Source organism: Bombyx mandarina, chromosome 11, assembly GCF_030267445.1.
Source record: "Bombyx mandarina strain Sakado chromosome 11, ASM3026744v2".
Classification (NCBI taxonomy): Eukaryota; Metazoa; Arthropoda; class Insecta; order Lepidoptera; family Bombycidae; genus Bombyx; species Bombyx mandarina.
Window position 1 is genome coordinate 10553361 of NC_143218.1, and position 15009 is coordinate 10568369.

Genomic DNA, 15009 nt, shown 5'->3' on the forward strand with positions numbered 1-15009 from the left:
GACGAGCTCACAGCTCACCCGGTATTAACCGGTTACTGGAGTCCATATACATCTACAACGTAAATGCCACCACCCACCTTGAAATATGAGTTCTAAGGTCTATAGTTACAACGGCTGCCCCACCCTTCAAACCGAAACGCATTTCTGCTTCACGGCAGAAATAGGCGGGGTGATGGCAACTACCTGTACGGACTCACAAAAGTTCCTACCACCAGTAAAAGTCCAGTCCAGTCCAGCTATTTTGACAAGGTCATCGATTCACCTCTTGGGTTATCTGCCCACGTTACGACGTCCCGTACGACATCACCACTCCAGTAATTTTGTGCCCCAACGATTGTCAATGCAATGCCCGTGTGCTTTTTTTCCCTATCTATGCTGATAGCCTTCAGAGGCTATTTCAGCTTCTCCTTGACGTATAGAGCTCACGGGACTCGAACCGGAGTGCTGCTAGCACTAGCCCTAGCAAGGGCAGTGCTTCGCAGAATCTACCACCGGATCGGAAACGCGACCCACTGAGAAGATCCGGCGAGAAACTCAGTGGGCTGTGTCTATGGGTTAATTTACTCGTCGAGCCCTTCGGCGAGGACGATGACCGGTGCTTGAGGTACCTTAAAGCACTGATAATGGATCCGTAATGACGTGTTTAGGGCGACGTCGACTGTTTACCATTCGGCCCACAGGATCCGGTATGAGCCCATGTGAGACCGGCCCACTTCCAATTTCTCAGAGCAGTCACTTTGGCTATGTCAGTCAAACCAGTTCTGCAGATTTCAGTATTGTGCATCCTATCCCATAGAGAAATGCATAACAACCCGTTTCATGGCTCATTGCGCGACTTGCATTTTGGTCATAGATAATTTGCTTTGTGAGCGTCCATCTCTCGGCCCCATCATATGGTACCCTGACGGCCTGTGATGATATTATGTGGAGCCGTTTCCGTTTAAGCGACTTTAAAAAAAAGCACACTCCTATTCGTTTTTATTCTCTTGTATGGCTTTGTATACCTCTCGTAAATATTATATATAGGTACCTACTAAACAAAACAGGCAACTACAACACACATACATCACCGATTGACTTCCTTAGTTTCTGAAACAAACTCAGAAAGTAATGGAAGCATTTCATTCTATTTTTTCACTTTCATCCCGACTACTATGAATAAATATTTAATAAAATACGTACAGGCTCGGAAGCTTCAATAATTATTTTTTCATACGCTTTCTTTATTGGATCCTTTGAAATTAAAGGTATTTCGGGGTATACCTCCTCTAAGTACTCTGCGATGATAAGACTTTCGCAGATACATACTCCATCTTCCACCTCAATTGTAGGTACTTTACCTGAGTTATTTAATAAAATACTATGCTAAGTAACGGTACACAATACAATAGTCTTATTTGAATAATACTAACATTCTGAATTCCAATTAGAGTTTAGCTAGTAAATACTTTAATAGTACATTGTGCACCAAGGGAGAAAAGATGGACATTTCCTCCCGCGTTTTAAATTTCATGCAAACACGCTGGAGGAAATGTCCAACTTTTCTTCCGCGGTGCAAATACTATTTTTTCTCCTACCAGGCCGAAAGTTCGTGGAGTACCGAGCCGGGGTCCAGGGGCGAAGCCCTGGCTGGGGTTAGGGGGGCGGGAGGAAAGAGTGCGTGCTTCTATTGATAACTGGCCTCAACGTTTAAAGGACTGTATTGCATCCAACGGATAACACTTCGAATAAGCTTTTTATACTTTAATTGTTTTATATGTATGTATTAAACTAACACACTGTAAAAGTAATAAATGTTATTTGCAATAGAATTTTTTTTCTTTTGTCTCAGTATTTATGGCAAGACTAGGTATATTAGTCACCACAACGGTTTGATCACCACAACGGTAGTCGTCACCCTTGAAACCGAAACGCAATAGTGCTTCATGGCAGAATAAGACAGGTTGGTAGTACAAATCCGTGAGAGCTCACAAGACGCTCTATTACTAATAATTATTAGGCAAATTATAATTTTTGTGGGTGTAATTTTTTATTACACAATGTTTGTCCTTCATCTTGGAAGTCATTCGTGAACATTTGTTATGGACGTATTTCAATAGAAAACTAGGTAGCTGCCTGTGGGATACGAACACCGGCACAGTCGCATCGTTCAATACTAATGCACCAAGCACTTTATCATTTTAGGCCACGACGATTTCCTCTCACTAGCTTCGCCAAAATGGCCGGTTCTCTCTGCCTACCTCTAGCGGATTCCGGCGACCTTCAGTAGGTCACTTTTTCACATCGTGGGCGGCCTACCCATGCCAATATCAAGTGCGCGCTTTACGAGCAATACGCATTGCACACTGTCACTTCAACATCGCGAACAATCAATGAAAATAAGAATAACCCCGGAAATGACATTCGGAAAGTACCGTGATTGTACGTACCGAATATACTTTTTGTCGGCAACCATTCTGGTTTATTAACGAGATCAATATTTATCACTTCGTAATCGATTTGCTTTGCGTTTAACGTTAATATTGTTCTCTGTGCAAAGGGACATAAACGCATATTATAGACTCGCAACTTTCCGCTCCAAGGTGGTAAAGGATCGCCTGTAATAAATAAAATTTAATTGGGACTTCCTAGGTTATTATGTAGGTTTTTGTTATTTATGACAGACTATTGTGATGACTATGAATCATACATAGAATTTTACATTAAATTCAATGTTAAAGACGTTATGTTATAATAATGAACAGTTAGAAAGTTTGTAAATCGCCATTTACCTTTTCCCAAATGCTTCGTGTTAAAGTTAATTTTTGGTGAAACCATTTTCGTTTACTCTATGATTATATGGATTGTCACTGATTGTAATGACTTGGAGACAAATAAATTTACGCACTGTTAAGATTAATAACGTACGAGTTTATCAACAGACAACCAATGTATAAAAAAGTCGTAGGTACATAATAATTATCGCCGTCTAAGGCAGGACTATCACGAGTGTGGAGTAAATAAATACTTCAGTGCGCATTTGATAAGCTCTGGCCTTTGTTGAATCACCAGGTTGTACCATGAAATTCATCGGCAAAAAAAAATGTAGGTTTTATAGATATTTTTTATGCTATATCTTATGTAATATGCTTTATTATAGACTAGCGACCCGCCCTCGCTTCGCTTCGGAAACATTAAAACACACATGAAAAAAAAAAAAAAAATTAAAGAAAGTAGCCTATGTTCATCAGGGACAATGTCGGCTTCTAATGCAAAAAGAATTTTTCAAATCGGTCCAGTAGTTTCGGAGCCTATTCGAAACAAACAAACAAATCTTTCCTCTTTATAATATTAGTATAGAGTATAGAAGTATAGATATAGACGAAAGGGTATAATAGCATAACAGCAAATAATAGCATAATATTGTAAATTCTACAATTTTATCATTTATTTTATCTTCCAGTTCTTATCTACTTATGCAGATAAAAGTAACTACTGAGTTCAGATTGCAAAGTATATTGTGTAGGTATAAAGAAACTGAGCATGTAATTTTTAAACGATTCTTTTCTTTTATTAGTCTCAGTTTTAACAGTACAACGGCTGCCCTACCCTTCAAAACGAAAAGCATTACTGCTTCACGGTAGAAATAGGCAGGATGGTGGTACCTACCCGTGCGGACTCAAGTTGTCCTACCACCAATAAACCTACAGGTTAATTTAAAAATAAATCCTTCAAATAAATAAAATAAAGTTAATGTAGATACCACCATTTCAAAATAAACCCAGAATTGCATTCTTGCGTTGATCTTGGACATTCAATTAATAATATAAATACGAAGGCCACACTGCTACAATCAATAGTCTTAACCAGCGTATATCAAGTTAATGTACTAACCCTACCTAACACTGATATTTTTGGTCAATCTGTTTGTCTGTTGTGTTTAAATAACACATTAAAGTGAAGGAAGTTTTTATCGAAAATTTTGTGTTGATTTCTATATGTAGTGAGACAAAATCAATTAAATGCTTAGTGGAGCCCATTGACATCAAAACATATTTTTTTCCTAGCTATTCGCCGGTAGCCCAGGGGGCTAATCCAACTACGCCCGGACAGGTAGGTGAGCTCATAGGCTCAACCTCAGAGAATTTGCTAAAACTAGCCCCAGCCATTTAAAATATTTAAATTAAAATATTTCTGCCCTGAAACTGTAGTGCGTTTCGGTTTGATGGGTACAAACTGAGACCTTAGAAACTTAGAACTGATATCTCAGTGGGTTGCGAAATTTACGCTGTATATGGTCTTCGGTAACCATTTAACATCCGGTGGGCCGTGAGCTCGTCCACAAACCTAAGCAATAAAAAATAAAAAGCAAGAGCTGTGCTTCGCAGAATTTACCACCCGATCGGAATCGCGACCCATTGAGAAGATCCGGCCAGAAACTCAGTGGAGTCTGAGTTAGTTCACTCGTCGAAACTCTTCATCGTAATCGACGAGTTTGACCAGGACGGTGACCGGTGCTTGAGGGAACTAAAAGCATCGAGAGGATCTGGGGGATCCGAAAAGACATGTTTCGAGTGACGAGGCTTTGCGTTAGCTCATCGTCTGGATCAGATAGGTAATTAGCGGCGGCCACAATGAGAGGATTGTCATGTCACGGCCCTTTGTTACCAAATATGACAATATAATAATGACAACTTACTATCAGGCGAGCCGCACATTCGTCAGCCTATAACGGTAATCTAAACTAATAAATCAAAGATTGAATTCGAAAAATAAAACCATTTTCTCTGCAAAATTATACTTTATTTTCATTATATTGTTCCAAGTTTCATAAACATGCTTTTTATTCTTTCTTTTTCCTGGGGCGCATGCAGCAAACAGCACTAGTGTCTAGCATATTGTAATTGGCATCTCCTTTGGCGCGAGACTCAATGAACTTCGCATGGGTCTCTGCTGCCAAGAAGTACGACTTCACAGCAGGCACATTTTTCATGTCTTCAATGTAAGTAACCTGACAAAACAGTGATGAACAGCTGTTCACATCAATGATACATAATTTCTACAGATTTCGTGGTATTTAACAATAATTAACAGATTTGCAGAGGTCTTCTATTCACACATTGATTGCCATATAAGTCACCGGTGTCCTATGTCGTTCTTCTCAGTCGTGTCACTCTTGACAGAGTGGTCGTGATCGTCACGTAGTCCTATGTGGTGCACTAAAGTAATTAAATCGATTTCTGTTACTAAGCGCCTCGGTTGTCTATCTTAGCCTTTCACTTTGTCTGTTTATTTGTGTATGTCTTTTAGGTCTCTTAGAAATATATTCATTCTCTAAGATCTACTTGATTTTCCGGCGTTTTTGTAAAAAGATAGAAAAGAAAAATCAACATAATTACTTCAGTGTGTCACATAGGTCACCGGTGACCTACACAGCAGTCAATGTTTTATAGCAAGTGTAAAATAATACCCTAAGTTCATAGGAATAATCAATAAATTATATTGCAATTAGATTAAAATAATATACAGAACTAACATACCAGTCTCTCATATTTAGTTTTGTCAATAGCAAACTCAGCTTTTCCAATCAGGGGCAGGGCCTCAAACCGCTCTAAAAATGGCCAAAGGGTGTAATCGACCCACCCAGGCTCGTCCCCATGTAAATATTTAGTACTGCGCGTTTCAAGCTCTTTTTGTAGTCCCTCAAGTCCTTTGTGGTAAGTCTCTACCATGCTTGGCTCGAGAGCTTGTGCATTGAATGCTGCTGTATAGTAAGCTGATTGTGCCTAAAATGAAATATACTTTTATTGGTTCTTTTTAAATTCATAATATGACAGTTAATCAGTTTTGTATCATAATTTTTTTTTGCAAATACTACACTTCTTAATCTATTGAAACTCAAAAATGTACAAATTTTTTTTTCATCATTTCTGTCTTTGTGTTATTAGCAATTTGTCTTAGCCTGGATCATATGGGGCTTATTATTTTTTGATATTCTTATTAATAAAATCATTCACGGATTCCCTATGGCAGATTACACTTTGTATCACATGAATTGAAACTTGTGCTCCACGGGGATGAAAGGCAACTTATATTTCCCTCCAAGGTTGAGATTGTTTCCATACTAATTAAGTCAAAATCAATTTGTTAATTTGGGTGTGACAACATAACAAGTAGACACAGTAACTTTTGTATATCTAATATATACAATTCTCGTGTCACAATGTTCGATCCCATACTCCTCCGAAACCGTTTGACCGATTCTCATGAATTTTTTTATGCATATTCAGTAAGCCTGAGAATCGGCTACTATCTATTTTTTATAACCCTAAGTGATTAGGGTTGTCCACCCCTAGCATTTTTTTTTTATTTGGCCTTTTTTTTTGTTATAATGACATATGTGGTTGAATGAGGTTTTGTTATTTTTATTATATATTCATCTCTCATCGTTCACAGCACTACATACCTCTTTCACTCATTTACCACATCCCTACACACTTACAATAAGTTAGTTTTTTTTTCTACACTAGAAATTCCCTAGAAATCTTATATGTGGCAAAACAATGTTTGCCGGGTCAGCTAGTAATATTATAAAATAACATTTGCTATTTAACTTCTAATATTTAACACCACAAAAGTAAACTCTACAAGTCTTTAAGTATCAATATGTTATTTTTACAATATCCAATATCCATATATTTACAAAATCAAACAATCCAAGACTCTCAATTATGATATAAATTGTATCCTGTCAACCTGTTACAACTAAATGAGATTGCATTCAATAATTCTAGGAAAGTGTTCAAACAAACAAACAGGAAAATTGCTGTTTTGGATTTAAATACTTTTCTTTAGTTGCCTTTTTTCTATTTTAACTTTTCTTCAAGGTGCATTATATGATGTGTTATTATATTTTTCACGTTAGTTTACCAAATCTGCTATAGTATATAATCTAAACAAACCATTGAAATTTTATGAAATTGATATTAAGCATACTGAATATAATCTTAATAGTTAACTTCATTAATAAAAAAAAATTATAAAAAAATTACATACTGGAGCAAAGCTCTCAACGAGAATTTTATCTTGAGCTCTGCGCAGGGCGTCTGATGCTTGCAGAGGAATCTCTGGATACTTTTCATCAAGATAAACATTTATAATGTTGCTGTCAAAGAGTGCCTTACCAGGTTCATATTCCAAAGCAGGCACAGTACCTAAGAGTTAAGTAATAAAAGTAATGTAGAACAATTAAGCACTTAGTAAATAGTCATGATTAAATAAATTAGGATTCAATCATTGATTTTTTTATATCTTAATTTGCATCAAAGCTACAGAATACATACCCTTCGGGCTAAAGTTGAAGATCCATTCAGGTTTCTGATCTAAATTGATAAAAACTAAATCGTAAGGTATGTTTTTAGCATTTAAGGTCAGCACTGTCCTTTCGGCGTAAGGACAAAATCTCATAGCAAAAACGCGAAGTTTTCCACTATATGGGGGCAAAACATCTCCTGAAAGAAAAGAAGACAATAAATTTATTGTCAAATATTACTAATAAATCGATTAGTTAAATTTTTCATTATTTACCGGTTTGTAAATGCTTCTCGGACATGTTAAAAGATGTAACTTTTTTTAAGTACAAAATAAATTAGTGTCTTCGTGAAGTGTAGCCTTCTAATGTCTTTTGATCTAAATTATTGAAGTCAATGGTCTTCAATAACTAAGTTTCAATTCGTTGGAGACTCCTTGCTTTGCTTCTAGAATTTTTTATTGAGAAAAACAAGAATTCCAGATACCACCAGTATGAATTGAAGAAATGAATTGAATGAACTGAATTCTGAGAAAAATGAATGGGATAACCACAGATAACTTAAAGGTACACTACACTAGGAGAAATGAGAAATCACTCCTGACACACTTAATTGATCAAACAGCTGATTCAAGTACCCATTTAGCACTTGAGTCGACTATTATCAAAGCCGGCAATCTGACTTTTGGACAATGATTGGTAAATCAGAAAAACGAATTATTGACTTTGTATTCCATTGGCAGTCACAAAACTCTTCGGAACGACATCTTAGATAAATAACAGGTTAACTACTAACCTTTATTTAGTGCAGGTTTTGAACCGTATTCTTTGAAGGAGACGATTATATTCAAATCAATCTGTATTGACATATCAATAATTTTTTTTTTCCAAATGCACAGATTGCCACCTTTGATAATAGACGACTCACTTAATAGTTCTGTAATGAAGTAAATACATTGTATTGTTTAAATAGTGTAATATTTACAAATTTTAATAAATAACGAAGTTCGGTGCATGTAACTATAGCTGTAATAGCTATGGCCCAGTGAAGCTTAAAATAATTTAGTTTGAAACCAAAGAATCATAAATTATATTTACGACTTTTGAGTGTGTAGTGTAGAACAGGGATTCCCCAAGTTGATTGCCCAGAGATCAATTTAATCGAAAATTGATTTTGTGTGTCGAAGAGGTCTAAAAAACTGAAGTATCAAATTATTTTGGAAAAGGAGTCTTTTACCCAAAAGGATTTGGGAATCCCTGATGTCTATTCTACAGTCTTTTGAAATTGCTTGTGTAGACTTTAATATGTGCAATGCGGAAACTGACGAACATGTAAATTTGACCAATCATACTAACGTAGTGTTTATATACATTCTATTTAACTCTCGCGCTTGTTTTTCAGAACCGCTGGCTCCAAGTACGTCAATCAAGATTCATTCAGTCAATCAAAATGGAACGTGTAGACCGAACGTAGAACATTAAAAATATTTGAAGAAGTGAACCTCACCACTCCAAGATGAATGAACAATAAGAGCAAATTGAAATTACATGTCATAGATAATAAATACATGGATTTTATTTATGAATGCGTAGATATGTAACGAAATTGTAATAAAAACATGATAACTTCCACTGTAAGTCTGGCCATGCACCTAATATATTCGTCGTTTCAAGGTGTTCGAGTTATCAGTCAAGTATTAGAATACGTCTTACCTTATACTGGTGTACCATTTCGAAATATGTCTGCAATTAAGGACAGCAGAAATATCAACTTTAACACAAAGCATTTAAGGAAAGGTATGTATGTAACAATTCATTATTATTATATTTGGCTGAATCACTGTTTTACATATCTACGGAGTGAAATTATTTTAAAGATGATTTTTATAAGTGAGTTATAGCCGAACGATAATTTCCTTGAGTGCTGTAATCGAGAGTCCTACCACCAGTGAAATTAAACGTAATATTGCTAACAAGTTAAAAAAAGTTCATATTTCTCTAGAAGAGGACACATCGTAGGTACCTTTAGAATTGAAGTGGTATAGCCAAAAATTTTAAGAAATGAGTTTTATATAATACTTTGAACGACCTACTTAAAACATTTATTCTATCTAAATATATAAATAAAATTGGAGTGTCTGTACCGCTTTTTACTACATGCATATGAATATATATACGGTACTTACACCAAAATAACATTTTTTACAATTTTTGTCTGTCTGTCTGTCTGTTTGTTCCGGCTAATCTCTGGAGCGGCTGAACCGATTTTGTTGAGACTTTCAGTAATAGGTAGCTGATGATATAAGAAGTAACTTAGGCTACTTTTTTTAGACTAGCTCGCCCCGCGGCCTCACCCGCAGTTATTGTCGTACCGCGCGCAACATGGCGGGCTTCGCCTATCTATACATATAAATAAAATTAGAGTGTCTGTTTGTAATATTGAAATAGCCTCTTTTTACTACATGCATATGAATATATATACGGTACATACATCAAAAAAACATTTTTTACAATTTCTGTCTGTCTGTCTGTTTGTTCCGGATAATCTCTGGAACGGCTGGACCGATTTTGACGGGACTTTCACTGATAGGTAGCTGATGATATAAGGAGTAACTTAGGCTACTTTTTTTAGACTAGCTTCGCCCCGCGGCGTCACCCGCAGTTATTGTCGTACCGCGCGCAACATGGCGGGCTTCGCCTATCAATAATAAACTTTAATGTTTCCGAAGCGAAGTGAGGATGGGTCGCTAGTCAATAATAAAATTTATTATTTTTGCGAAGCGAAGCGAGGGCGGGTCGCTAGTCAATAATAAAATATCTTTCCGAAGCGAAGCGAGCGGGCGGGTTGCTAGTCAGTCAGTATATAAAATTACAAATTCAATTTAAATTTAGTTAAAAAAGAACAAAGTACACCAAGCCAGTCGCGCGGTGATAGTAGACCAGTAGTTGCAGCTCAAGATTTCGGGACCTCTGTGAAACAGAATTTGTATCTCGCAAAGGCGACGACTTGCTAATCTTGCTATAGTGTCGTTTTCAATACTTTTTAATGATAATCACATTTTAAATATCATTAAAAATATTCATTTAGATATAATAAAAAATTATACTATGTACGCATGCCATCTTATGTCGATGCGCTTTCTAAATAGTTAATTGTTTTATTTGCAGGTGATCCTTTACCGCCTTTCAATGGAAAATTGCGAGTGTACAACATGAGGTATTGCCCCTACGCTCAGCGAACCATTCTAGCTCTTAACGCGAAACAAATTGACTATGAGGTTGTAAATATTGATCTGATCGACAAACCTGAGTGGCTGACAACTAAAAGTGCCTTCGGTATGTGTTAGTGTATTAATATTATATTAGCGAAATGTAATATCTAGAGTTTTGAAGTCGTCGTGGCCTAAAGGATAAGACGTCCGGTGCATTCGTGTTGAAGCGATGCACCGGTGTTCGAATCCCGCAGACGGGTACCAATTTTTCTAATGAAATACGTACTCAACAAATGTTCACGATTGACTTCCACGTTGAAGGAATAACATCGTGTAATAAAAACCAAACCCGCAAAATTATAATTTGCGTAATCACTGGTGGTAGGACCTCTTGTGAGTCCGCACGGGTAGGTACCACCACCCCGCCTATTTCCGCCGTGAAGCAGTAATGCGTTTCGGTTCGAAGGGTGGGGTAGCCGTTGTAACTATACTGAGACCTTAGAACATATCTCGAGGTGGGTGGCGCATTTACGTTGTAGATGTCTATGGGCTCCGGTAACCACTTAACACCAGGTGGGCTGTGAGCTCGTCCATCCACCTAAGCAATAAAAAAAAATAAAAAAAGTTGATATTTGAATATTTTTACTCATGCTTTAATTAAAATTTTCGGATGAGAACCTGTAGCAATGCGCCCGCTATAATTCTCTACTAGGGGCTGTAAGCTCGTTCTCTTTTCATTGGCGTAGAGTTCTCTACCCCGTATACAAATTCAAATTCAAAATTCAAATTGTCTCAATAATGTTGCACTGTACGTAGTTTTCTACCGGACGTCTCTACATCTTATCATCTGACTTTTAAGCAACATATGGATTTATCTTTTTTTTTTTATTGCTTAGATGTGTGGACGAGCTCACAGCCCACCTGGTGTTAAGTGGTTACTGGAGCCCATAGACATCTACAACGTAAATGCGCCACACACCTTGAGATATAGTTCTAAGGTCTCAGTATAGTCACAACGGCTGTCCCACCCTTCAAATCGAAACGCATTACTGCTTCACGGCAGAAATAGGCGGGGCGGTGGTACCTACCCGTGCGGACTCACAAGAGGTCCTACCACCAGTAAATATAAAATATAAAAATAATCTATAAAACGCGAGTCAAAAGTTTCGTGTTTCGGATTGCGAATCGATTATTTTCTAATTTTTTTTTGTGCCTACGGTAGCCCGTTGAACTTCGACCTTCGTTCTTAAATCAGATGAAGTAGAGGTACAATTTCAAAAAGTAACCGATATCCGGTATATCCGATACGCCACGCCGGTAACGATGAACCGTAGTCGTCTCTGTCCTTGTCGTGCGAGTATCTGATCTGATACTCTGCGGTCTGTTGGTATCTCTTCACAACTCAAGGTATCAGAGATATTGATTGATATTCGTTGTTTGTACCACATTCATAAACATGTGCCCAGTTTCAATTAAAGTAACAATCCTAGCAATTTCATTGGCGTTTAGATCTGGAATTCTCAGTTTGTTTGTCGTAACAATTCAGACGTAAAAAGATAAGAAAGCCAAGTTTAATTTCAAACTCTAAAGCAAAACTTTAAAAAAAACTCTCTGTCTGAAAGAACAAAATAATGAATACAAATGGATCGATGCTGTAATACTAATGGTAATGTGGTCAGTACATTAATCTAATAATAAAGACCTGCCAACGTATGAAATTCTTGTTGATAAGTAAAACATTTGCTTTTCAAATTTCAGCAAAAGTTCCAGCGATAGAAATAGCAGAAGATGTGACCATTTACGAAAGCTTAGTGACAGTTGAATATTTAGATGAGGTTTATCCGAAAAGGCCTTTACTGCCGCAAGATCCTTTGAAGAAAGCATTGGACAAAATTATTGTAGAAGCATCGGCGCCTGTAAGAAATGCATGTTTGTAAAAAAAATACAAATTAGCGGAAGGGCATGTTACAATCGTTTAGATTCTAGCATAGCCGTTGTATTCATTCAATTCAATATAAGGTCTTAATGCGGGCCTTGGTCTTCGTGTGTCCGTCTTGGATGATCATAGAAAAATACTAAATTACAGAAAGTATTACATAAACTCTTTCCCATAACACTCTCATGCGGGCTCGGAACATGCCCTTCCGCCAGTAACCATATAAAACTAACTTTGTTAAATTATTTGGTCGTATAACATCATCGACCTTTTTATTTCTGTGAATAGTTAAGATGAAGTGGCAGTGGGTTGGTCATATATGCCGTAAAACTGACGATCGCTGGAGTTAACGGGCTCTCGAGTGAAGACCGCGCAACGGAAAACGTAACGTGGGACGCGCCTTGACTAGGTGGTGCGATTACTTCCGAACGGTGGCCGGCAAGAGGTGCATGTGGAGAGCCAAAGACCGGGCTCAGTGGTGTGGATTGGGAGAGGTCTATGTCCAGCAGTGGACAATGTGGGCTACTGATGATGATGATATACTGATGATGATACTACTGATGATGATGAAATAGTTAAGCAACTCACGGCCTACCTGGTGGTCAGTTAACTACTGAAGCCCATAAACAGCACCTAATTTAAGACATGGGGTCGAAGTTTCTATAATACATAATTGTATTGTATAAGCTTTGTCCTACTCTTCGTACCGGAACGCACGATTGCTACGCGGCAGAAATAGGCGTGGTGTCGATGCTCATGCGCACGTCATTACAGCGCTGCTGCTGGAAGTACAACAGCGCTCTTCGTTTTCAATTCAAAAGAACGACTATAGGGTCGTGCTACCTTCATAAAAAATTAATTTGGAAATGTAAAATAAAAATTTAATAAATTAACTAACTTCGATTTTACATCAGATGTAGTCAATTATTAGGGTTTCTTTGACACACTAGGGTTCTGGTTTACTTAGAAGACAGTCAGTACACCGAAAGCTATACCGTCATATTAATGAAATGGTTACGTAATGCACTATAATTATTTTTACAGTTTAATCTCGTGTTTCTTTTTATTCTTTCCGACGGTTCGAATACATTACGCTTTTCGTTGTATAATGAACTTAATTTTAATTATGTCTATGGCTTTTTTTGTTGTTATTTTAGGCAAACGTGCATACGGCCCACTCGATGGTGAGTGGTTACCGTCGCACATGGATGTCAGCAATGGCAGCGGCAGAGCCAAACCGCTGCCTACCGTAAAGAGGAACAATGCTAAAACCGAAGAAAATACCTACCAAATCAAATTAATTGTTTTATTGAATTAAAGGTTCGTTTCAGATTCAGTCGCTTTTTATAAAGATTCTAAAATTCTCCGACACTGTCAATGAGGAGCATGTTGCTGCGTACCACAAGGCTTTAGATTTCATCCAGGAACAGTTGAAAAACCGAGGCTCTGTGTTCTTGGACGGAAGTGAACCTGGATACGCTGATTATATGATTTGGCCTTGGTTCGAGAGGCTTAGAGCATTTGCCCATGATGAAAGATTGAGACTTGAACCGTCTAAGTATTCTTTACTGGTAAGGATAACCTTTATCATTGTTTATACCAAAACTATATATGTATATATTGTGCTGTAGTATCTGGGGAAGTGGCTCAGCACACCAGCGTCTGGCTGCGGAAATACTACTGGCTAAGTTTTCTCCATTCTTCTGTACAGAGCTGAAGCATGTAAACTAATAAATGCGTCTTAAAAATAAATAAAATAATAATTTCTTTTAAATCATAGGTATACCGAAAAATTCTCAAGCATATGTTTTTAATCTATATATGATTATTAAATTAATTTTCAGTTGGAGTACATAGACAACATGTTGAAGGACTCTGCCGTGAGCCAGTACTTAATTCCGCTGGAGATTTTGGCCAAATTTCATGAAGCCTACACTAAAAAAGAGAGACCGAACTATGAATTGTTAAATGAATGTTTGAAATCATTTTAAAATATGTGTTAATAAATTCATAAGAATTCATAACAGTAAAATCTGTGCGTTTTTATAAACAGTAACACCATGTTTTTTTATTGTGTTCAAACGAGGTATTTTTGGTCCACTTATAGTGAATGGTCATCATTGCTCATGAACATTGATATTGTCAATTGCACAACCAAGCGTTTTCAATGAGCTCTAATTAAGCTCATATATGTGTTCACATGTGTGCTCTGGAAAAAACTTGCAGCTCATTCCCGACCCAGGTGACATGGGTAAGCTGATCTGAATGAAGGCAGTGGTTTCAGATCGACTTCACTGACAGATAGCACGAAAGAAAACTGGACCATTATGAGAAATTCCTTATTCTATATAGGACAAATAAAATCAACATCAATCTGTAGACACAGAACACCAAGTACAATATCTTATATAAGTTAATTTACTTAACTTATATAAGATTTACTACTACTTACATAACATTTACTAAGGTTAAGGTCCTCGAAATGGACAAATTCGAAAAGCTTAAAGGATCACTTTGTTGTCAGTCTGTTTATCTGCAAAATGCTTAAGATCGTTTTCTTAGGAACGAGTAGA

General features: G+C 37.1%; 3 protein-coding genes across 3 annotated transcripts in view; 1 reads left to right on the forward strand and 2 right to left on the reverse strand.

Moving 5' to 3' along the window:
• Window positions 1-2984, reverse strand: part of GSTo4 (glutathione S-transferase omega 4) — a 5844-nt gene extending 2860 nt beyond the window's left edge. Inside the window, exons 1-3 of the mRNA XM_028185214.2 lie at window positions 2772-2984; window positions 2430-2597; window positions 1183-1340 (exon numbers count right to left, since the gene is read on the reverse strand). Coding sequence (XP_028041015.1) covers window positions 1183-1340; window positions 2430-2597; window positions 2772-2817 — 372 coding nt within the window. The 5' untranslated portion in view covers window positions 2818-2984. The remainder of the gene's footprint in view (window positions 1-1182; window positions 1341-2429; window positions 2598-2771) is intronic.
• Window positions 2985-4760: 1776 nt separating this feature from the next.
• GSTo1 (glutathione S-transferase omega 1) lies at window positions 4761-7809 on the reverse strand. Its single transcript, XM_028185230.2, has 5 exons — window positions 7567-7809; window positions 7323-7490; window positions 7036-7193; window positions 5520-5765; window positions 4761-4990 (listed from the first exon to the last, which is right to left on the reverse strand). Exons 1-5 carry the CDS (start codon window positions 7589-7591, stop codon window positions 4823-4825), a joined length of 765 nt encoding a protein of 254 aa, XP_028041031.2. The 5' UTR covers window positions 7592-7809; the 3' UTR covers window positions 4761-4822.
• Window positions 7810-8695: 886 nt separating this feature from the next.
• On the forward strand, window positions 8696-14468 carry GSTo2 (glutathione S-transferase omega 2). The gene is made up of 5 exons (XM_028185223.2): window positions 8696-9085; window positions 10457-10624; window positions 12259-12416; window positions 13768-14007; window positions 14281-14468. Exons 1-5 carry the CDS (start codon window positions 8908-8910, stop codon window positions 14425-14427), a joined length of 891 nt encoding a protein of 296 aa, XP_028041024.2. The 5' UTR covers window positions 8696-8907; the 3' UTR covers window positions 14428-14468.
• The last annotated feature ends 541 nt before the right edge of the window (window positions 14469-15009 follow it).